This window comes from Dendropsophus ebraccatus, chromosome 9 (genome assembly GCF_027789765.1).
Source record: "Dendropsophus ebraccatus isolate aDenEbr1 chromosome 9, aDenEbr1.pat, whole genome shotgun sequence".
Classification (NCBI taxonomy): domain Eukaryota; kingdom Metazoa; phylum Chordata; class Amphibia; order Anura; family Hylidae; genus Dendropsophus; species Dendropsophus ebraccatus.
Window position 1 is genome coordinate 107,578,904 of NC_091462.1, and position 25,630 is coordinate 107,604,533.

The 25,630-nt window shown below is 46.7% G+C and overlaps 2 protein-coding genes across 2 annotated transcripts; one reads left to right on the plus strand and one right to left on the minus strand.

Moving 5' to 3' along the window:
- The first annotated feature begins 1,480 nt into the window (after positions 1-1,480).
- RASD1 (ras related dexamethasone induced 1) lies at positions 1,481-3,421 on the plus strand. Its single transcript, XM_069982151.1, has 2 exons — positions 1,481-1,844; positions 2,389-3,421. Exons 1-2 carry the CDS (start codon positions 1,523-1,525, stop codon positions 2,916-2,918), a joined length of 852 nt encoding a protein of 283 aa, XP_069838252.1. The 5' UTR covers positions 1,481-1,522; the 3' UTR covers positions 2,919-3,421.
- Positions 3,422-6,949: 3,528 nt separating this feature from the next.
- On the minus strand, positions 6,950-15,997 carry MED9 (mediator complex subunit 9). Its single transcript, XM_069984256.1, has 2 exons — positions 15,807-15,997; positions 6,950-7,435 (listed from the first exon to the last, which is right to left on the minus strand). Exons 1-2 carry the CDS (start codon positions 15,926-15,928, stop codon positions 7,219-7,221), a joined length of 339 nt encoding a protein of 112 aa, XP_069840357.1. The 5' UTR covers positions 15,929-15,997; the 3' UTR covers positions 6,950-7,218.
- Positions 15,998-25,630: the final 9,633 nt, after the last annotated feature.

A 25,630-nucleotide genomic window follows, 5' to 3' on the forward strand; every position in this document is an offset into this window, starting at 1 on the left:
TACTGTAGACTATACTATATAGCTACTGTAGACTATACTATATACCTCCTGTAGACTACACTATATACCTCCTGTAGACTACGCTATATACCTCCTGTAGACTACGCTATATACCTCCTGTAGAATACACTATATACCTCCTGTAGACTATACTATATACCTACTGTAGACTATACTATATAGCTCCTGTAGACTACGCTATATACCTCCTGTAGACTATACTAATACCTCCTGTAGACTACGCTATATACCTCCTGTAGACTATACTAATACCTCCTGTAGACTATACTATATACCTCCTGTAGACTATACTAATACCTCCTGTAGACTACACTATATACCTCCTGTAGACTATACTAATACCTCCTGTAGACTACACTATATACCTCCTGTAGACTACACTATATACCTCCTGTGGACTATACTATATACCTCCTGTAGACTATACTAATACCTCCTGTAGACTATACTATATACCTCCTGTAGACTATACTATATACCTCCTGTAGACTACACTATATACCTCCTGTGGACTATACTATATACCTCCTGTAGAATACACTATATACCTCCTGTGGACTATACTATATACCTCCTGTAGACTATACTATATACCTCCTGTAGACTACACTATATACCTCCTGTGGACTATACTATATACCTCCTGTAGACTATACTATATACCTCCTGTAGACTACACTATATACCTCCTGTAGACTACACTATATACCTCCTGTAGACTATACTATATACCTCCTGTAGACTACACTATATAGCTCCTGTAGACTACACTATATACCTCCTGTAGACTATACTATATACCTCCTGTAGACTATACTATATACCTCCTGTAGACTATACTATATACCTCCCGCACAATACACTATATACTATCTACCTCCTATAGACTCCCGTATCCCCCCTATAGAGTGTATGCCGCCTATATACTGTATACCTCCTGTATACTCCGCTGCCGCCCCGCTCTCCCTCAGTCTCTGTTCTCTCTCCTGTATCCCCTGCCGTCTCCGTCTGTAGATACACCGTGTATCCCCGCCGTCCGCCCGCTCTCCCTCAGCCTCTGCTCTCTCTGTATACCCCCTGTATCCCCCTATAGATACACCGTGTATCCCCTCCGGTGTCTCTCTCTGTATCCCCCATTAGATACACCATCTATCCCCTCCGGTCTCGCCCTGTATCCCCCTATAGATACACCGTGTATCCCCCTATAGATACACCCTGTATCCCCCTATAGATACACCGTGTATCCCCTCCGGTCTCGCCCTGTATCCCCCATTAGATACACCGTGTATCCCCTCCGGTCTCTCTCTGTATCCCCCATTAGATACACCGTCTATCCCCTCCCGTCTCCCTCAGCCTCTGCTCTCAGTCAGTCAGTCAGTCCCGGGCAGCGGCTCTGTGGTGACGGTGACGTAGCAGGGGGCGGGGCCGGCCCGTGTATATAAGCGGCGGCAGGCTGACTCTCCGCACAGTCGCGGCTCCGCTTAGTTCTCTCCGCTTCCTTATGGTGCTCAGCTCCTCCGCTCCCTTTACAGTCAGAGGAAAACTGACAGCAATGATCAAGAAGATGTGCCCCAACGAGAGCGAGCTGAACATCCCGGCCAAGAACTGCTACCGCATGGTCATCCTGGGCTCGTCCAAGGTGGGCAAGACCTCCATCGTGTCCCGCTTCCTGAGCGGCCGCTTCGAGGAGCAGTACACCCCGACCATAGAGGACTTCCACCGCAAGTTCTACAGCATCCGGGGGGAGGTGTACCAGCTGGATATCCTGGACACCTCCGGCAACCATCCCTTCCCTGCCATGCGGAGACTCTCCATCCTTACTGGTGAGTACCACAGGAGCTAGCACTCACCTCTGGGCACTACAACTCCCATCAGGCTTGTAGCAATAGTCCTTCATATTGCATTGCGTTAAAAATCTACAACTGACTGATCCTTATGGGAGTTGTAGTACCCAACCATGTATATTAACTATTAATATGTATATTACAGTCCCTATTGTGGCATTACTTTATACATAACTACTGATGATCCTATAACTGGTCCTTTTATGTTGCATAACTTCAATAATCTGATGGGGGTTGTAGTTCCCAGTCTTACAGGGTACTGTAGTAGCTGAGGAACTAAAGTCCAATAAGTTATAGTTGCAAAAGTAGATGGTCAGAGCATAGGTCTAGAGATGTTGCAGATATGATGGGTTTTATATCTTTTTATGTAGTTCTGAGTCAGTGTTTATACTGTAGATCTGACTACTGCAACTATTAAGCTGTCAGGGTAGGCTAGGAGTTGTGGTCATAGTTTTGGTTAAGGATGATGTCTCTGAGTCCTCTCCAGCAACTAACCTCTCCCTCTCCTCTTCTTCTCCTCCAGGTGATGTCTTCATCTTGGTCTTCAGTCTCGATAACCGAGACTCCTTCGAGGAGGTCCAACGCTTAAAGCAGCAGATCATCGAGACTAAATCCTGTCTTAAGAACAAGACCAAGGAGAACATAGACGTGCCTCTGGTCATCTGCGGCAACAAGGGCGACCGCGATTTCTACCGCGAGGTCCAACCCCATGAGATCGAGCAGCTGGTCGGGGAGGACAATAAATGCTCTTACTTCGAGGTCTCGGCCAAAAAGAACTCTCAGCTGGATGAGATGTTCCAAGCGCTCTTCACCATGGCCAAGCTGCCCAGCGAGATGAGCCCCGACCTCCACCGCAAGGTGTCCGTCCAGTATTGCGAGATCTTACACAAAAAGTCCTTCAAGGGCAAGAAAGTAAAGGAAGACGGTGACGCCTATGGCATCGTAGCCCCGTTTGCTCGCCGGCCCAGCATCCATAGTGACTTGATGTATATCAGAGAGAAGGCCATTGGCGGTGGCCAGAGTAAGGACAAGGAGCGATGTGTCATCAGCTAGGGCCGACCCCTCCGTGAGCCGTGACCACGGCTTTATAAATATATACATAGAGAAACAAAAGATCTGGGCGTTTTTTGAGAAAGTAAAAAGCCGAGCCGCAGAGGCATGTCCGTAGAGGGGAAACCGTTTTGCCCCCTCGTGCCTTCTGGTCGGGCCATCAAGGTTGACAAGAGGAAAGTGGCGGTCAGCCTTGCTGATACTGGACAGTGCGACAACTTGTCTGAGACGCAGCGGTGAGAGGTGTATACTGGACTTGACGGACTCTGTGAGAGTTGTAGTGCTCCGTCCGTCCTCGCCCCCCTCCTCAAGAGTGTGTGTGGGGGTGCAAAGGGAAACCAGCAGACTGTACGGTGCAAGGACTTCTAGTGACTGTTTACACTGTGCTTCGGCACTTTACTGGAGTATTGTACATGGATGTGAACAAATCCACCTGTTTATACGGTCAACTATTTCATTGTCTGTTTTATGTTTTTTTTACGCAATAAACAAAAATATAAACTTTATATTTGTGTCTTGTCCTATTCATGGTCAATATTAGAGTTAGGGGGGAGGACTATAACACCCAGCAAGCCTTAGAAGATTAGTTGGTGCAGTGTTCTCCATGAGTATCTTGGGAGTTGTAGGTTTTTTAACAGCTGGTGAACACTGCATTAGGATGTGCATGCACTGGGTATAGCCCTGGCATCTAAGGGTGGAAACTGCACTGACTACGGAAAACACGTGCGCCCCCTGCTGGAAGCTGCAAAAAATATAGAAGTGTTGAGTTTCAGTCGTGTCAAGAGGCTAAGTGTCTGCCTGAATAGACTAGTGCAGGGGTAGGGAACCTTGGCTGTCCAGCTGTTGCAAAACTACAACTCCCATTATGCCTGGACAGCCAAAGCAGTACTTTGGCTCTCCAGCTGTTGCGAAACTACAACTCCCATCATGCCTGAACAGCCAACGCTTTGGCTGTTCATGCAACATGGGAGTTGTAGTTTTGCAACAGCTGGAGAGCCAAGGTTCCGCTTTGGCTGTCCAGGCATGATGGGAGTTGTAGTTTTGCAACAGCTGGAGAGGCAAGGTTCTCTACTACTACACTAGAGCTATCCCACAGTGACACCTGCAGGCCACAAGGGGAACTGACACTTTACAAGAATAAAAGTAGTCTGATAGAAGTGACTATGCTGGGGGATGTAGTTACACACAGCTACGTGCACTGGAGAAGACTCTTCAGCAATGATAGGACTAACTTAAGATTAAAAAGTGAACTCCCTTATCAAATCAATATGGAGGGTCTACGCTTCATGACATTTTTCCCCCACACATATTTTCTTCTAATGCATTTATCTCATTGATAAACTTACAGCCAAGTGCAATCATAGCCAGGGATGGCTGATAACAGGGACCAATAGCAGCACACCTCATGGAGACTTTATGCACTCAGTATAGCAGATCTTACCATTAGCTACAAGCCTGCAGACCGTAGCTGATGCCAGACTACAATACCTGGTATGTAGTCCTGACTAAAGGAGATGCTGGGTGTTGTAGTTCTGCAACATCTGGAGCCACTGCCCTGAGCCACAGACACCAGGCACACCCCTTTATAAGACACATGATTCCCCCACGGCTGTTTTTGTGACTGAGCTTTACAGCAGATGGTTACACCCACTCGTGAAACGTGCGGTTGGCGCCACGTGGGGGGGAACCAACACCCTACGATATCCCTGTTATTAGCCACACTCCCACTTTTATACAGACCTGCTATGGGGCCAGCGTTATCTGAGGGATTAAACAACCATAAACACGTCATGACAGGCGCATCCTTATCCAAATTACACCTAAAAGGAAGGGCATACTGTCAAGGGGCGGCCATACTGGGACAAGAATTACACACCCTATAGCTCTTAAAGCTAGGTAAAGGTGCGCTTTCTTCCAACTTTATAAAGACAAGCAAGCTGCCCCCAATCTTTTAGGTGCAAAGGAATCAGGTTGTGTTATATAATAGCGCCCCCTGGCTGTAGCTACATACTCGCAGGCAGTCACCAGTGCTATATGATAAAAGATGATGCAGCCACATTATGTACAAAATCAAGGTCAAGAGGATGAAGAACAAGAAAACATCAGCTGACATCCGCAGTATATGCGCGCCTTCCTCTTGATGTAGGACCCTTGACGTGACTAATGGCTAACACATCTCAAGCCCTTACTGCGGCTCCAGCACTCAGTGTTAGTCATCTGGCCTTATAATGGCGCCCGCTGCCGCAGAAGCTATGTCCACACTGCTGTCTCATAGTCATGGCACGGGGAACGGCTCTTCCTTGGCTTCTTCCAAGAACTTTTATTTCCAGGTATGTAAATTATATCCTATCAAGGCTTCATTATCGGAATCAATGACGTGAGATGGGGCAAGGCTGGTATTATCACGGCCATCCACAGTCATAATTACAGGGGAGCGGCCATGATGGAACCCAATAGTTGGGTGCCACCACCGGATTTGGCCTTTACTATTAAGTGTAGTGGTGGCTCTTGTGGAAAATCCCTTTAACCTGTGGCAGCTCCATCAGCCAGAGGATTCTGCCCCACTGACTTTTACATAGGGAAGGTAACTGTGCCAGTCCTATCCTCGGCTCTAATAACTTCTATGGAACTGGGCTGCAATACCACATACAACCTGAGGATAAGAACGGTGCTGTTTCTGGAAGAAAGCAGCTAGTATTTTTACTAATCCTGGACAAGACATTAGCGGGAGAAAGTAATGGATGAAGGGGGCCTTTATAGCCGGCACATGACAGCCATCTTGAATCTAGGGCAAGTTTTTCCAATGGGAAGGTGGTGGTGTACCATAGCAAAGACCAATATGTTTTGTGGTTTGAAAGTTATCAACATAGAAAGTTACAACAACCGGGAACGTTGTTTGATGTGTTCAATGTGTTCTGGTGCTGAACACAAAGAAACTTTCTGTGTTGGTAACTACTGAACCATGAGATATTGCAAATCGGTTTGCAGAAATAGACAATTCCAGTCTTCTGTGATATGCTACATGATCAACTTCGCATTGGAAAAACTTGCCCTTATCCAATATGGCAGCTTTCAAGATGGCAGTCATGCTCAGAACATAGTCTTAAAGGGGTATTCCGGGTAAGGGGTGTTTTTACTATATGGCCGAGCATGGACTGTTAACATAATAAAGTAAACTTATCTCCCGGGCTCCAGCGTAGCCGCAATCCTGAGGCTCTGTACCCTGCTCGGCCGCTTCCAGGTACTGGGGCTGTCACATTGTAGGCCCTTCCAGCCAATCAGCAACTGAGGCGGGATACCGATGCAGCCGCTGATTGGCTAGGTGGGCCCGGAATGTGCTGTGACCCAGAAGACGACGAACAGGGGATGGAGCGTCGGGATTGTGGCTACGCTGGAGCACAGGAGATATGTTTATTGTGCTATGTTAAAACAGTCGATGCTCAGCCATATAGTAAAAACACCCTTTACCCGGAATACCCCTTTAAAGATAAGCCCTGCCACCCGTTGCTTGCCAGTGCCACTCTAGGAACTTAGTGAGATAAGATAGCAGAATGCTGTGCTGTGCAGGGCTGCCTTTTCTCCTCTCCGTGCTCACTCACCCCTCTCAGCCCCTCCTCTCTCCATAGGGCATAATGGGTACAGAAATCCTGCTTCTTCTGAACTGGGGGGGGGGGGGGGTTAGGAAAAGTTTTTTGGAGTACAGAAGGAAACTCTTTGGCTCAATAAAACCTTTTGCAGAGTTTCTTAAAATCGCTTGAACTATTGATAGTTATTGATTTCTGAAAAATAAATCCCACAAAAAAATTGAGGATTTTCTACTGAAACCACTGGGATGCGGCTCTCATGCAGATGTGAATGGACTCTGTATAGGAATCCATTATAAACAGTGTGCACGAGACCTATCAATGAAAACAAAAACACAACCCCAGCACCTCTTACTGTGATTCATGGCCTCCACGCCCGGTGACACCCAGCCATTACCTGCACGGAGAGATTACAGGTCACATGGTGTAAGTCACACACCTGGAACACTATTTTACAGTATTTGTGTATTAGCAAACATTACATAAAAAATACACAATGGCAGCCAAGACCCGGTTTCCTTCCAGCCCTTATTCATGGCCGTTCCCGGCATTGCTCCTTATGTCAGTAATGTCTATGCCTGGAGGACTGATCGGCCACTGATCAGTGACGTTGCTGCTATCACATATGGTGTGTCTGGAGGAGAGGTAGCTGGGGCGCTGCCAGCCGTCCTATAGTCCGCCACCACCTCCTCCTCCGATGCGGGATCACACAGTCTGGTTTAGTCTTTGGGGATCTCAAACATGCAGAGGCTCTTATACTTCTGCAGCAGCTCGTTCTTGGTCTGGACCTGGACTCTCAGGCTCTGGAGATGATGCTGCTGCTGCTCGGGGCTCATGTCGATGCCGGCCATGTTGTTAATCTGCTTCCTCATCGCCTGGAACTTGTTCTTCAGCTCATTCAGCTCCTGGTAGACGTCTTGGCTGTCCTTGTCCATACTGGAGGAAGAGTAAAAGAAAAACATTCACTGCTTATTCTATACTCCAGAGCTGCACACTCACATCCCCATACAGTGTTCTCATGAAGCAGCGTACAACAGGGATGTCAAACCAGCAGCCCTCCAGCCCTCCCATCATATCTAGACAGCCAAAACTTTAACTGTAGCTGTACAGGCATGATGGGAATTGTAGTTTCATAACAGCTATTGTAAAACTACAACTCCCAGCATGCCCAGACAACTTCAGGCCACAGGTTGGCGATTACTGCACTACAGTATTGTATTATGGAAGTCGCTATGTTGAAGATTGCACCATTCACTACATCTCCCACCCTGCAGCGCAGCGGAACAGGTTTCTAGACAATAAACTAGGGGCAGAAGTGAGATGTAAACCTCTGGGTTAGCAGAACAGTGAGTGCAGCTCTTGACGTGACTAGAGCATGACGCATGACCTAAGCCAAAACTAATAGACTGCCTAGTGCAGGTCTGTTAGGTTACAAGTTTACATCCAACTTCTCTTTGTTTATTTTCTAGAAACCTGTTCTGCTGCGCTGCACTGTGGGAGATGTAGTGGATTATGCAATGTAGAACCGGTATAGGTGGAACACAGTGATTACCATAATGCATTGTTGTAAACAGAGCAGAGAGTAGTCTCTAACCCGAGGCTCCACAGCTGTAACAAAACTACAACTCCCAGCATGTGCAGCTGTCCGGGCATACTGGGAGTTGCAGTTTTGCAGCCACTCAATTGCCACAGGTTGGGGTACACTGCTGCCCTCTGCTGGTTTATTGTCTACAGCATGACCCGCCTCTCTTACACTACACACAGTCACACATTCATGTCTATAGAACATGTACAAAACAATCTGTTGCCCATGGCAACCAATCAGAACTAAGCTTTCACTTTGTATTCTGTTCATGAAAAAAAAAAAAAAAAAAGAAAGCCGTGCTGTGATTGGTTGCTTTAAGAATCTGCAGCATGCACAGGAAGTACAAAAGGTGTTCTGTAATAGGGCAACCAATCACTTAAAGGGGTATTTCCCACCCAATCATCTGATTAGTGGGGATCTCATCCTGCCAATCACAAGAACAAGCATCCACCTTTGTGCTGCCCATAGAATTGGATGGAGTGGTGGCATACATATCTGACTGCAAAGTGGAGAAAATGTCGACCGGCTTCAACCGATAGTGGGTACACTGTATAAGGACGCAGAGGACTGGAGGCTGCAGCTGTAAGTGATGCTGTCCTAACCACTGAGTTGCGGTTCAGAGGCAGAAAAAGCAGAAGGCAAATAGCAATGTAAAGACAGAGTCTCGCACTCACCAACTTCACAGATGCGGGTGGTTTATTGCAAACACATCGGAACAAGTGCAGCGGGGAGAGGGAAGATGGAGAGGCGGGTGCGTTCGCAGGAGAGCGACAATGTTTCACGCCTGCTACGGTGAGGGGGAGGTGCATATGTACAAGTGAAATAATAAAGTTACAAAAGTATCAATAAAGTTACAATGGATTGCAATGCAGGTTAAAAAGTGCCATAACATCATAAGAGAGTATTGAGATCGTTCCTCTCGTTGAGGCCACAAGGTCCTGTAGCGTCTACACGCATAATCCATACAGTCTCTCGTTTGAGAAGGAGTTTGAGTCTATCTGCGCCCGTATCTGGGGGATTAACCCTCTCAAGGCCGATAAAGCGGAGCAATTTAGTGTCGCCTGAATGTACAGTGTGAACGTGCTCTATGAGCCGGGGGACCCCCTTGCCCGTGCGCACAGAGTACTGATGCTCTTTAAACCTAGTCCAGAGGGGACGTTTGGTTTTACCTACATAGTACCTGTGGCACGGGCAAAGGGTGGCATAGATAACGTGGGTCGTTCTGCATGTGATGAAGTCACGAATGTAAAAATCTCTGCCCCCTAAATTGATGAAGGTGAGATTTAACATTTGAGGACAATATTAGCATGTGCCACACCGCTTGTTGCCTTCCGGCAGGCAGCGGTCGAGCCAGTTCCCTGGTCTAGTGGCCTGACTTTCTGCTAGAGAGTCTGCTATAGTTTTATTCTTCCTAAAAGTAATTAATGGTTTGCGATCTGCCACCACTTTTAGGTCATTATCTTGCTGCAACAAAAACCAGTGTTTTTTAATGATTCTCGTCACTGTGTCGTCTGTGAAGTTGGGGAGTGCGAGACTCCGTGTCTTTACATTGCTATACATATCTGACTGCTGCTCCATTTAGCTGGAGGAACACAGACCCTTGTTGTTGTGATAGGTGGGGGTCCCTGCAGATCGGAGCTATGCTATAAAACAGAAAGGGTTGACAGTCATCTCTCCTGCTCCAGTCACACATTCAGAACTGGGCCATCGATAAATCCCATTATGGATCCAATGGCGGAGAGTTATATATTGCTCCTGTCCCTCTCTGCGTCAGCGGCCCCCGGTTACCATTACGGCATTACATTGGGGGAGATTAGCAGGTATCCGTCACGTCCTGTATTACTTACACACACAGACGGGTAACCTGCAGGCGAGGAGTGAAAACAAGCTATCGACTTATAGCGTCCACTGATCCCGGGTGAGCAAGGGTAGGGCTATAGATTAGCAGACGCCGCTGTGCCCTTCCAGTTGTGTAAACACGCTTGTTGTTGTAGTGAAACGCTTATCCCCGGCAGACGCGGGGCTCAGGATCTAGATAGAGATCTGCCGCCAGATGGAAGCTATTGTCTTTCATATGCATTCTTCGGAGGTCTACGCAGCGACGGGCGATTCAGAGCATAGCTCCATATTTATAGCCAATATCATTTCGGTCACCTGTGCTGCCTCCGGCAGACAACGTGCTGCTTGTTGTGCTGCTCCGACCCTGCAGAGGTGACAAGGCGGCCACAGACCTGAAAAATTGGCCAATCAGGCCACAAAAGGGAACGCTAGCCCTATGGTGGTACAGAGGGTCCAAAATTCCTAATACCGTAATATTATGTGCCTTTTCTCCTATGGACATTAGAAACCCACAGTTCTTGACTTACATCTCCCATTAAGTACAATGGAGGAAGACAGCACATGTGGCCACATGTGAGCAAAAAGTAGCATCAAATGCGGCATAAAATTTTTATTGATTTCAATGGACCATGTAATTCCTGATTTGACCTGCGGAGGCAGTGCAGGAAAAACTGATCATTTACTGCCAGATATCCCCATCCTGTGATTGGCTTTTCAAAGTCGGGAACCCCTTTAATATCAACAGGAAGCAAAGCATAAGTTATCAAAAGCAATTTGGTACCAAGACCACTGGCACCCAAATGAGGGAGGCGACTGGTAGTGCCACCTATTGTGCACCTACTGGGTCATCTGTAATGGAACATTATAATGAATTCTAAGAAGTGTAATAAGCGGGTGACGGAGAACACCATGTAAACAGTGACCTATATGACCATCATTACACTGGAGGCATAGGAATTACCACAGAGAAGAATGTACACATGGATGCATATGGTAACCCTGTGATGTCAAGACTGCGGGCACCGGTTCATTATACCACCTTGTACAATAGGTAGATTCACTGGCAATAATGTACATTATAACTTAATAAAGGGTTATATCATTCTATCATGGAAAGTTATACTGGTTTTGAATAAAGTTTGTCTGGTACTACAAAAACATGTCCCCTCTATTCCACAAACCGCGCCACTCTTGTCTTCAGTATGTGAGTGGTATTGCAGCTCAGTTCCATTGAAGTGAATGGAAAAAAGAATGCCACACAACCTGAGAACAGGGGTTGCGCTGTTTCTAAAAGAAAGCCGCCTGTTTTTTTTTTTTTAATCCTGGAAAACCAGAAGAAAATGGGTCTTGGAGTTAAGCAATAGGAGGTGTTCGTTGGGAATCCAGTGAGGACATAGTTAACCTACGAGTTATCGATGAGGATTATATAATATGTATAAAAAGAATAAAATTAATTTTTAAAAAATCAAAAATTGGGCGTGAATTTTGCAATTGCAGCTCTTTAGCAACCAATCAGATTACAACTTCTAATAGGCTTCTAGTAGTACCGTCATAATGATCAGATCCCGAGAAGGGTCCCTTTAAATTTATCTGGCTGCTGAACAGCAAACTGGGCCTTGTTGCCCATAGCAACCAGTCACAGCACAGCTTTTATTTCTTATACTGGGGAAGAATAAAACCTGCTTTGTGATTGGTTGCTATGGGCAACAAGGCCTAGTTTTCTGTTCAGCAGCCAGATAAATTTAAAGGGACCCTTCTCGGGATCTAAAAATTATCTGGCTGCTAAACAGAAAACCGGGCCTTGTGGCCCATAGCAACCAATCACAAAGAAGGTTTTACTCTTCCCCAGTATAAGAAATGAAAGCTGTGCTGTGACTGGTTGCTATGGGCAACAAGGCCCCTAGCCGGATAAATTTAAAGGGGCCCTTTATCTACCATGGCAATAATCCCCGCTAGGCAAGTTCCATGTACGAGCCCTGATAATTTACATTTGGGAACGTGGCTAACTAAAGTAGTTGTCGCCGACCCTGGTGAAGTGAACCAGGTTTAAACAGTTGCCATAGGCCATGGAGTCAACATGGTTGCTATGGGCAACCCAGCTATTAAAATGTCCGACTCCCACAGACCACAGTAATATTCCGTCTGCCTATTTTGGGCTCTTTTCCAGCTAAATAAACAGGGTTCTGGTGTGGACAGATTAATTCATTCATGGCGGATTCTCAGTAATCATTTATTATGCAGGTGGCGGACGGGACGGGGTAATATTACCTCAGACGCGGCCCAATATCATGGACATGTGTTATGTTATTATGTAATTGGGACATAAGGCAGGCGACATTCAGTACAGCCGCCGAGGACGGAACAATCCTACAAGGGTGCGTGCTCGTGTGTGAACAGGAAATACCGGTCACTGTCACTTTAAGTCCCTGGTAAATAGACGGTCATGAGTTGTTCTCTTTTGTGAGTCCATTAAATAATACATTGCATAAACTCTTCATTATGGGAAAGCTGAGTGACATCTGATACGAGCGTCATGTCAGCTCCACACAGGGCGGACACACAACTCTGTTATGTCAGGTCTATGGCCGACTGTAGAGAGTGAGTCTAATGTGACTGTAATGGGGGTGCCTCTGCTCAAAGAATTAACGTGTCAATAAGAGGCCTCCCATTAAAAGAGATAGCAGGTAGGATTCGGCGCGGAGTCCGCAGGAGGGGGTTTAAAGTGGAATATCAGCGCAGATTCTGTAGTGTGAACAGGCCCTTATAGGGAGTATAAGGGCGCAGTCGATGACACAGTTATGGGGGGTATAATGGCGCTGTCCATGACACAGTTATGGGGGGTATAATGGCGCTGTCCATGACACAGTTATGGGGGGTATAATGGCGCTGTCCATGACACAGATATGGGGGGTATAATGGCGCTGTCCATGACACAGTGATGGGGGGTATAATGGCGCTGTCCATGACACAGTTATGGGGGGTATAATGGCGCTGTCCATGACACAGTTATGGGGGGTATAATGGCGCTGTCCATGACACAGTTATGGGGGGTATAATGGCGCTGTCCATGACACAGTTATGGGGGGTATAATGGCGCTGTCCATGACACAGTTATGGGGGGTATAATGGCGCTGTCCATGACACAGTTATGGGGGGTATAATGGCGCTGTCCATGACACAGTTATGGGGGGGTATAATGGCGCTGTCCATGACACAGTTATGGGGGGGTATAATGGCGCTGTCCATGACACAGTTATGGGGGGGTATAATGGCGCTGACCATGACACAGTTATGGGGGGTATAATGGCGCTGTCCATGACACAGTTATGGGGGGTATAATGGCGCTGTCCATGACACAGTTATGGGGGGTATAATGGCGCTGTCCATGACACAGTTATGGGGGGTAAATTGGCGCTGTCCATGACACAGTTATGGGGGGTAAATTGGCGCTGTCCATGACACAGTTATGGGGGGTATAATGGCGCTGTCCATGACACAGTTATGGGGGGTATAATGGCGCTGTCCATGACACAGTTATGGGGGGTATAATGGCGCTGTCCATGACACAGTTATGGGGGGTATAATGGCGCTGTCCATGACACAGTTATGGGGGGTATAATGGCGCTGTCCATGACACAGTTATGGGGGGTATAATGGCGCTGTCCATGACACAGTTATGGGGGGTATAATGGCGCTGTCCATGACACAGTTATGGGGGGTATAATGGCGCTGTCCATGACACAGTTATGGGGGGTATAATGGCGCTGTCCATGACACAGTTATGGGGGGTATAATGGCGCTGTCCATGACACAGTTATGGGGGGTATAATGGCGCTGTCCATGACACAGTTATGGGGGGTATAATGGCGCTGTCCATGACACAGTTATGGGGGGTATAATGGCGCTGTCCATGACACAGTTATGGGGGGTATAATGGCGCTGTCCATGACACAGTTATGGGGGGTATAATGGCGCTGTCCATGACACAGTTATGGGGGGTATAATGGCGCTGTCCATGACACAGTTATGGGGGGTATAATGGCGCTGTCCATGACACAGTTATGGGGGGTATAATGGCGCTGTCCATGACACAGTTATGGGGGTATAATGGCGCTGTCCATGACACAGTTATGGGGGGTATAATGGCGCTGTCCATGACACAGTTATGGGGGGGCATAATGGCGCTGTCCATGACACAGTTATGGGGGGGCATAATGGCGCTGTCCATGACACAGTTATGGGGGTATAATGGCGCTGTCCATGACACAGTTATGGGGGGTATAATGGCGCTGTCCATGACACAGTTATGGGGGGTATAATGGCGCTGTCCATGACACAGTTATGGGGGGTATAATGGCGCTGTCCATGACACAGTTATGGGGGGGCATAATGGCGCTGTCCATGACACAGTTATGGGGGGTATAATGGCGCTGTCCATGACACAGTTATGGGGGGTATAATGGCGCTGTCCATGACACAGTTATGGGGGGGCATAATGGCGCTGTCCATGACACAGTTATGGGGGGGCATAATGGCGCTGTCCATGACACAGTTATGGGGGGTATAATGGCGCTGTCCATGACACAGTTATGGGGGGTATAATGGCGCTGTCCATGACACAGTTATGGGGGTATAATGGCGCTGTCCATGACACAGTTATTGGGGGGTATAATGGGGCTGTCCATGACACAGTTATGGGGGGGTATAATGGGGCTGTCCATCACACAGTTATGGGGGGGTATAATGGGGCTGTCCATCACACAGTTATGGGGGGGTATAATGGGGCTGTCCATCACACAGTTATGGGGGGGGGTATGATGGGGCTGTCCATCACACAGTTATGGGGGGGTGTATAATGGGGCTGTCCATCACACAGTTATGGGGGGGTATAATGGGGCTGTCCATCACACAGTTATGGGGGGGTATAATGGGGCTGTCCATCACACAGTTATAGGGGGGGGGGTATAATGGGGCTGTCCATCACACAGTTATGGGGGGTATAATGGGGCTGTCCATCACACAGTTATGGGGGGTATAATGGGGCTGTCCATCACACAGTTATGGGGGGGTATAATGGGGCTGTCCATCACACAGTTATGGGGGGGTGTATAATGGGGCTGTCCATCACACAGTTATGGGGGGGTGTATAATGGGGCTGTCCATCACACAGTGATGGGGGGGTATAATGGGGCTGTCCATCACACAGTTATGGGGGGGTATAATGGGGCTGTCCATCACACAGTTATGGGGGGGTATAATGGGGCTGTCCATCACACAGTTATGGGGGGGTATAATGGGGCTGTCCATCACACAGTTATGGGGGGTATAATGGCGCTGTCCATCACACAGTTATGGGGGGGTATAATGGGGCTGTCCATCACACAGTTATGGGGGGGGGGTATAATGGGGCTGTCCATCACACAGTTATGGGGGGGTATAATGGGGCTGTCCATCACACAGTTATGGGGGGGGGGTATAATGGGGCTGTCCATCACACAGTTATGGGGGGGGGGGGTATAATGGGGCTGTCCATCACACAGTTATGGGGGGGGGGGTATAATGGGGCTGTCCATCACACAGTTATGGGGGGGATTCTTCTCCTGTGACAATAGTGACCCATTCTGGGATTTGTAGTTCCCATCCACACTAATCCTACTAGCATGGAGAGAGTATACCATCCAGGTTACTACACTGCAGTCCACAACCTTCAGCTGTCAGGGCATGCTGTGAGTTGTAGTTCTGCAGTGCCTGGAGGCCACAGCTGCAATGTATACATAACGGGTGAGGACAGCCCTGCATGGTGAGACTGCTGCCACCATAACCGGACCCCACCACGCATGCGCGCACCCATCCCGGCTCCGTCCGGGCAGCAGACGCGTTTACCATTTGATAATGTCGTGGACCAGCGGTAAGAACGTAATGTCTTCCTCCTCTTCGGTGGCCTCCTCCTCCTCTTCTTCCTCCTCGGGCTCCTCGCCTGTTCTCGGCTGGCTTACAGTGGCCATCTTTTTTTCTATTTCCCCGGGGACCGAAACAACGCGTCATACGACCTGCGACGCCGAGACGTTGTACGGATGGGCCCCTTTCATGATGACGCTGCAGCTACGCGACGGCCCTTCTTGTGACGTCACTAACAGGGGACGACGCTGTGCCCGCGCTTGTGTTCTTGTGCTCTGCTTACACATAACACACCCGATCGTTGTTCTGACTTTTTAAAGGCTTCTTTATCAGTGTTGGTTTCAAGAATGAGGGATTGTTTATTTTTCTAACACGAAAACGATCCGAGGCGATACATTTAAAGGGATATTGTCATGAAAACACACCTAACACTGATGTCTCACCAGTTAGTCCAGGTTCACACTGCTTTAATGCAAATTTAACGCATGTTTCCCATTGAAATGCATTATGGAAAAAAAATATATAAATAATATAAAAAATAAAAAAAATAAAAATATATATATATATATATATATATATATATATATATATATATAATGCACAGTAACATGGCTATTTTGCAGAGCTCTGTCACTGGTCTACACAGTAAAGCAGAACAGAAAGCAACATTACTGCAGCCCATCCCTCAATGAAGTGAGAGCAGGGCTGCAGTAATCCAGAATGGCCACTACACAATGTGCGGCGCTATCTGCTTCCTGCTCTGTTTCACTGTATGGTGGTGACACAGCTCTGGTAAACAGCACAGCATCAATCTGAGACCTAGCTTGGTGAAGATAGGCAATAAATACATTTTGTACAGAAAAAAAAAAATCTACAGGGGTGCGTCAGGGAAAGATATGTGTTTTTTGTGTGTGTGTGTGTGTGTGTGTTTTTTACATTGCTTTAATAAAGTTACAATATAACTTTACTAAAAGAAATGTATATATTTTTTTAAAGTATATATGTTTTTCCTTTCCCCAGTAAGGGACGACACAGACCCCAAGGTTAGTGTTAGGAACTGCAGGGTTGTCTAAGCGGCTGCACAGCCCTATACAGAGCAGCGTCACCCCCTTGTGTTGTGTATATTCTTATATACAGTTCACGGAGGGGAGGCTGCCCAACACAATCGATGTGTCTGGTAGCCTCTGTGGAGGGAGCAGTCATTGCTCTGCTACAGGTTCTAGTATATAGTGATAGCAGTCACTTCCCGCTGTACAGAGGCTGCCACACACACAGCAATAGTGTCGGGCGGCCTCCACCCCCAGGAAATGTTTATAAGAATATACACTACACAGGGGGGGGGGGGGGTCCTGCTAAGTACAGCTCTGAAGCAGCTTAGACAGCCCTGCAGTTCCCGACACAAACCATGGTGGCAGCAGAGGAGTCTGGGTCAGCTGAAGTGAATATGTAAATAAAAAAACAATGCATTTATTTATTAAGAGAATGGTGTGGAGAGTATACAGAGAATGGTGTGGAGCGTATACAGAGAATGGTGTGGAGAGTATACGAAGAAGGGTGTGGAGAGTATATAGGGAATAGTGTGGGGAGTATAAAGAGAATGGTGTGGAGAGTATACAGGGAATAATGTGGAGAGTATACAGAGAATGGTGCGGAGAGTATACAGAGAATGGTGTGGAGAGTATACAGGGAAGGGTGTGAAGAGTATACAGGGAATAGTGCGGAGAGTATACAGAGAATGGTGCGGAGAGTATACAGAGAATGGTGTGGAGAGTATACAGAGAATGGTGTGGAGAGTATACAGGGAATGGTGCGGAGAGTATACAGAGAATAATGCGGAGAGTATACAGAGAATGGTGCAGAGAGTATACAGAGAATGGTGTGGAGAGTATACAGAGAATGGTGAAGAGTATACAGGGAACGGTGGGGAGAGTATACAGAGAATGGTGCAGAGAGTATACAGAGAATGGTGCGGAGAGTATATAGAGAATGGTGCGGAGAGTATACAGAGAATGGTGCAGAGAGTATACAGAGAATGGTGCTGAGAGTATACAGAGAATGGTGCAGAGAGTATACAGAGAATGGTGCAGAGAGTATACAGAGAATGGTGCGGAGAGTATACAGAGAACGGTGGGGAGAGTATACAGAGAATAATGCGGAGAGTATACAGAGAATGGTGCGGACAGTATATAGAGAATGGTGCGGAGAGTATACAGAGAATGGTGTGGACAGTATACAGAGAATGGTGCAGAGAGTATACAGAGAATGGTGCGGACAGTATATAGAGTATGGTGCGGAGAGTATACAGGGAATGGTGCAGAGAGTATACAGAGAATGGTGCGGACAGTATACAGAGAATGGTGCGGAGAGTATACAGAGAATGGTGCGGACAGTATACAGGGAATGGTGCAGAGAGTATACAGAGAATGGTGCGGAGAGTATACAGGGAATGGTGCAGAGAGTATACAGAGAATGGTGGGGAGAGTATACGGAGAGCGGAGTGTGAGTGCAGAGAAAGAGGAAACTAAGGAGGGAAACAACTCATCACCAGAGGGGATCAGACCAGGATGTCAGGAATCTCCTGATAAAGGGCGGGTTCACACTACGGAATTCTCGCGGACAATGTCCGTGGAATTCCGTCAGCTGTCCGCCCGCACGGGCACGCACTTTTCCGCCGGCTCCATAGACACCATTCTATGGGCCGGCGTATTCCGCGATCCGCTAAAAGAAGTGACATAACACTTCTTTCAGCGTATAGCGGAATACGCCGGCCCATAGAATGGTGTCTATGGGGCCGGCGGAAATGCGCCCAGATGTGCGGGCGGACAGCTGACGGAATTCCGCGGACATTGTCCGCGAGAATTCCGTAGTGTGAACCCGCCCAAACAGGAGGAGCACAGTCAGCAAACTGGAGCCAAACTTAGGGGGCCTTTATACAGAGAGATTTATCTGACAGATTTTTAAAGCCAAAGCCAGGAATGGATTTGAAAAGAGAAGAAATCTCAATCTTTCCTTTATGACCTGTTCTCTGTTTATAGTCTGTTCCTGGCTTTGGCTTTAAAAATCTGTCAGATAAACATCGTAGCAAAGAATATAGTAGACTCCTGTCTTGTCGTGTATTCTTACCACTAAGGGCTCAGTGTTTGTTTTCCCACCATACACTTCTCATATACGGTCAGGGTACAGTCTGCAGACCTTCAGTTATTTCACATAGTAATTATGGCTCCATCCTACTGAATGAAGCCCAGTCACTGCGGACCCAAATTATACATGTGCGATCCAGTGTCCCACAAAGTCTCATTGTTTCTTGACCACAACAACTCATTTCAACTCAATGCACCTTTCTCTTAGGTTTACATTCGTCAGTGGATTCATTCACAAATAATCGCACATAAGTATTATAGCAAAGTGTTGGTTCACATTGGAAATCCGATAAACAAGATGAGTTGGGGGATTCTGTATCCTTTTCCTTAACACAAAATTCTGTTATTTAGTTGTCCTACACTTACATTAGATGTCATTTCACTAATGACTTTATATCTCTATACATGGGGCTCTCTCCTGTTCACATTGTCATTTATGAGAATATAACTACTATAATACTGCCCCTATATACAGGAATATAACTACTATAATACTGCTCCCATATACAAGAATATAACTACTATAATACTGCTCCTATATACAAGAATATAACTACTATAATACTGCTCCTGTATACAAGAATATAACTACTATAATACTGCCCCTATATACAGGAATATAACTACTATAATACTGCTCCTATATACAGGAATATAACTACTATAATACTGCCTCCTATATACAAGAATATAACTACTATAATGCGGTTCAGGGAAGAAACAGAGTGCTGCACCTCACACCTATGGCTGATACTAGTGCCCCTAGGCAAAATTAAAAAACACATCAGAATTTTGTGTATGAATTGATCAAGCCATACTGCCCCATGTACCTCGTGCCGGTATCTGATACACATGGGTCCCTACACTAAGTCCACACCGTGCCAGTCAGTGGCCACCAACCCCGCAGGCGTGCACAGCCAGGGAACGGGGGCCATGGGACGGCCCTGCGACCCCCATGCCACAGGACCAGACCCAAAAACACCACACCAGAACCCGGCCAGCACCGCCGGCGGAGAAGGTCGCCCCCAAACAGCACAAGTCTGGATGAGGTATTGCGCTCACCATAGCTGCAGCAAACAGAATGGGAAAAAACAGGAGGGATTAAAACCATGTGCACTCAGGTGTCTCCTGCTAATTGCGGTCATGTGGGTCTCACCAGGAGGAGTGCAAAACACGGAGAAAAGAGAGAAGCAAAATGCGGTTCAGGGAAGAAACAGAGTGCTGCACATCACACCTATGGCTGATACTAGTGCCGCTTGGCTAAATAAAAAACACATCAGAATTTTGTGTATGAATTGATCAAGCCATACTGCCCCATGTACCTCGTGCCGGTATCTGATACACATGGGTCCCTACACTAAGTCCACACCGTGCCAGTCAGTGGCCACCAACCCCGCAGGCGTGCACAGCCAGGGAACGGGGGCCATGGGACGGCCCTGCGACCCCCATGCCACAGGACCAGACCCAAAAACACCACACCAGAACCCGGCCAGCACCGCCGGCGGAGAAGGTCGCCCCCAAACAGCACAAGTCTGGATGAGGTATTGCGCTCACCATAGCTGCAGCAAACAGAATGGGAAAAAAACAGAAGGGATTAAAACCATGTGCACTCAGGTGTCTCCTGCTAATTGCGGTCATGTGGGTCTCACCAGGAGGAGTGCAAAAACACGGAGAAAAGAGAGAAGCAAAATGCGGTTCAGGGAAGAAACAGAGTGCTGCACCTCACACCTATGGCTGATACTAGTGCCCCTAGGCAAAATTAAAAAACACATCAGAATTTTGTGTATGAATTGATCAAGCCATACTGCCCCATGTACCTCGTGCCGGTATCTGATACACATGGGTCCCTACACTAAGTCCACACCGTGCCAGTCAGTGGCCACCAACCCCGCAGGCGTGCACAGCCAGGGAACGGGGGCCATGGGACGGCCCTGCGACCCCCATGCCACAGGACCAGACCCAAAAACACCACACCAGAACCCGGCCAGCACCGCCGGCGGAGAAGGTCGCCCCCAAACAGCACAAGTCTGGATGAGGTATTGCGCTCACCATAGCTGCAGCAAACAGAATGGGAAAAAAACAGGAGGGATTAAAACCATGTGCACTCAGGTGTCTCCTGCTAATTGCGGTCATGTGGGTCTCACCAGGAGGAGTGCAAAAACACGGAGAAAAGAGAGAAGCAAAATGCGGTTCAGGGAAGAAACAGAGTGCTGCACCTCACACCTATGGCTGATACTAGTGCCCCTAGGCAAAATTAAAAAACACATCAGAATTTTGTGTATGAATTGATCAAGCCATACTGCCCCATGTACCTCGTGCCGGTATCTGATACACATGGGTCCCTACACTAAGTCCACACCGTGCCAGTCAGTGGCCACCAACCCCGCAGGCGTGCACAGCCAGGGAACGGGGGCCATGGGACGGCCCTGCGACCCCCATGCCACAGGACCAGACCCAAAAACACCACACCAGAACCCGGCCAGCACCGCCGGCGGAGAAGGTCGCCCCCAAACAGCACAAGTCTGGATGAGGTATTGCGCTCACCATAGCTGCAGCAAACAGAATGGGAAAAAAACAGGAGGGATTAAAACCATGTGCACCATGTTGATTTTTAATATAGGCCTGGCGGCATTAGTATCAGCCATAGATGGGATGTGCAGCCGTTCCATTCTCTCCAGTTCGTGTATAACTACTATAATACTGCCCCTATATACAAGAATATAACTACTATAATACTGCTCCTATATACAGGAATATAACTACTATAATACTGCTCCTATATACAAGAATATAACTACTATAATACTGCCTCCTATATACAAGAATATAACTACTATAATACTGCTCCTATATACAAGAATATAATTACTATAATACTGACCCTATATACAAGAATATAACTACTATAATACTGCTCCTATATACAAGAATATAACTACTATAATACTGCCCCTATATACAAGAAGATAACTACTATAATACTGCTCCTATATACAGGAATATAACTACTATAATACTGGCCTCTGTGTATTGAACATGGTGGAGTATGCTCATGTGTGACTGATATTGCTCTGATTATGAGACATGTTATATAAAATATTTGGTGAAACAAAATTATCTTTGGTAATGACATCAAGTTTTCCTACTAGCAGAATGGCGATCGCTGCTCTTATGTTTCTCGGTCCGGTTACGGAGTTTATAAACAATCGCAGTGGGAGTGCAACGCTTCAGAGCACAATATAATAGACGTTTTTTCACTTGACATTCTGTAGTCATTCAGATTTGACTCGGTGCCGGCTGCGGGTCAACATCTCAACAGGACTAAATGTACAGGTCTATGCTACCTGTAATTATTGCCGCTTGCAGGAGGATATTGCCTGTGGCTCTATGAGACTCACTGACTGAAGCCTGTGTTCAGCGTTCACGTATGGCTGCCTCCCAGCATAGCATAAAGTACAGGAAATGGCTTTATTTGCGTAGAAGATTGGGTACTTGCTGCTCTCTCCACTCTTTTATCTCTGCCTCGTTGTTTCACGTAATCGTCCTCTAAATTATACATTTTGTTCATTTCAGGGCAGATTAGGAGACGACTTTACGGTAGAATTTTAATTGAAAAAGGAAATTACTGCAGAAGCTGTGAAGGGTGGGAAAATCTCAGCAGAAAACATTCCAGACACAAAGGGGGGGAGACGATTGTCGGAGCACCATTTTTGAATTCAAAAAATTTTGAGTGCTTTTGTCCGGTGTCCACCATCAGACTCCTGAGGAAGGTCATAGACAGAAGATGGCTCCTCATCATTGATGGTCAACTCACGGGCACTCAACTGTTCCCTCACAAATGAATCCTGTGGACCTCACGAAGAGGAACACGTCTGTACATATAACAAAACCACAAGTCAGGTATCGGTCTCCTATAACTGCTGGATCCTATTAGATCCACTAATCTTCCCTAAGGGCCCTATTATACAGAGCGATAATCGGCCAAATCGATTTGGCTGATTATCGCTAAGTATAACAGAGAAAATGATCACCCGATGAAATGATGAACCCTAAAATCATCAGGCACCGACCCCTCATCGCTACATGTAATAGCAATGCGTGGCCAGTGGCTGACGATTCTACAAACCGTATACATCAGGGGTGTCAAACTTAAATACACAGAAGGCCAAAATTATGAAAAATTATGAAATTGTCGCGGGCCAACCATGATATTTAATGAAGATTGCATGCAGCGTTTCTGGCACTGTTAGAGCAGTGTGCGACATTCCTGGCACTGCCTATCCTAAAGTAATTGTCCCGACATGAAAGTTGCCCATTATATCCCTCAAGCAGTAGGTAATCCCATAATTGTGCCCCATGTAGTAGCCACCCCAAATAGTGCCCCACATACTAGCCAGGCCTACTATTAGAGACCTACATAGTAGCCAGCCCTCCCGATAGTGTTTTATTTAGTAGCCAGCCCTCCCAATAGTCTCTTATATAGTAGTCAGTCCTCCCAATAGTGTCCCATATAGTAACCAGCCCCCAATATTGTCTTATTTAGTAGCCAGCCCTCCCAATAGTGTCTTATATAGTAGCCAGCCCTCCCCAATTGTGTCATATAGAAGCCAGTCCCTAAAATTGTCTCTTATATAGTAGCCAGCCCACCCCAATTGTGTCTTATATAGAAGCCAGTCCCTAAAATTGTCTCTTATATAGTAGCCAGCCCACCCCAATAGCTTTTTTTTTTATAGAAGTCAGCCCTCTTCAGTAGTCTTATACAGTAGCCCTGGAGCGTGGATGGATAATGTATACTGTTTGGGCAAGAGCTGCAAGGACATTGGTAACGATGTCCATGCAGCCCTTGCTAAACAATTATTGAGCCGTGTAATAGGCTCATAGATTCTGCATCTATTTACTGGTATGGTTTCAGATGCTGGGGCTGATTCCACGTCCCTGTTAGAGTTCCCCTTTAAGACCACCATCATGGAAATTTTTAAGTTGGTTAGTGACACACAGCCGTCCTAAGGCTAGGTTCATATCTGTGTGACTCCATTGACGTCACAGATTTTGTCTTTTTTTGACGGAAAATTAACACTATAGGATAAGATCTGGTTGGTTGTTATTTTTAATTTTCCTAAAGGCCGAAGCATATCTACATGTGATATAAATAGCAAAGGCTATAAAAAGTATGGAGATAACCCATCTCCCAGGTCAGAAACGCTGGCGGGAGGGACGCTGGTAGAGGTGGCGGCTTGCCGTGTACAATACACCGTGTGCCAGCTGTGTGGGAATCGCTTTGTTTTTGTGCTCTGTGCACTCCCTTTACCCTGCCCAAAGTTCCCCATGAAAAACCATAAAGTTTACATAACTTATTATTAGGCTGAACCTGTAGCACAAGTCTTTGATGAAAACCTCCAGTGACTCACATTGGATTTAATGCACCATAAAATCTCACCCAAACAAAAAAGGTCGTTCATTCTGCAACTCTGATTTTACAATTTATGATGGATCCCAATGGGCTCTTTACTTCTCGTCACTAAGGATCGGACAATTTCCTGAAAGGCAATATTTTTGCGCTAAACATATTTTAAAGAATTTTTTGGTGATAGTTTTTCTGATTTTCCTTTTTACTATATTATAAAATAATCCTGTAATCTTGCTGTTTTCATTCTCACCACTTGGCCTAAAACCAAGCTGAGACATGTTCTGTTTGTGTTTTGTTACTGGTCCCGTGGGATCAGGATCCATTCCACTAGTCGTAAGGAACTGGTGGTATCTCAATGAGTCAAAAGGGATGACACTATTACCACCTAGAACCATTTTTTACTGATGATCAAAGATTGTTCCATCTACGAAGGTCATAAATACTGTGTCAGCAGGCACAAGGGACTGGACATTCAGCAACTAAATTACCAAGGACTGGACATTCAGACTCATGGTCACTAAGAACTAGACAGGTCACAAGGGACTGGACATTTAGTTTCCAAGTCACTAGGGACTTAACATTCAATCACCAGGTCACCGGAGACAAGACATCTAGCCAACAGGTCACCAAGGACTGTACAATCAGCCACCACATTACCAGTGATCATTCTTCACCCAATTAGTTATAAGGAACCAGATGACAGCCCACATGGAATTGGACCCTTTCTTACATGTATCCAAAGATGGTTCCTCCTTCCACTGGTCAACAGGCATTGACTACTACTCCACTAGATAAGGGGTTGAACATCTCGCAACTGGTCTTGTGGGATCAGACTCCTCTCTACTAGTCATAAGTAGTGATGAGCAGAGAGGGCGAACTGTTCTGGTTTGGCAACGGTCTCCAAACCCGAACACTCAGCATTTGACTCCCTACTTAGAGCTTAGATACAGCCATAGGGAGTCCTGGAAAACATTAATGAAGCCAAAGTCCTCTCCGCTTAATACTAGTCATGAGGAATTCTATAGATTGTTTCCCTCTACAAAAGTCATGCCAGTAGGCACCAGCCACTAGGTCACCAGAGACTTAAAATTCGGCCAGTAGGTCATCTGGAACAAGACATTTAGCCCTCAGGTCATCAGGGATTGAACACTCCACTACTAAGTCACCTGGAACTGTACACTCAGCCACTACATTACCAGGGACCAGGTGCTCACCCACTTAGCAATAAGGAACCATATGATAGCCCACATGAAATTGGACAA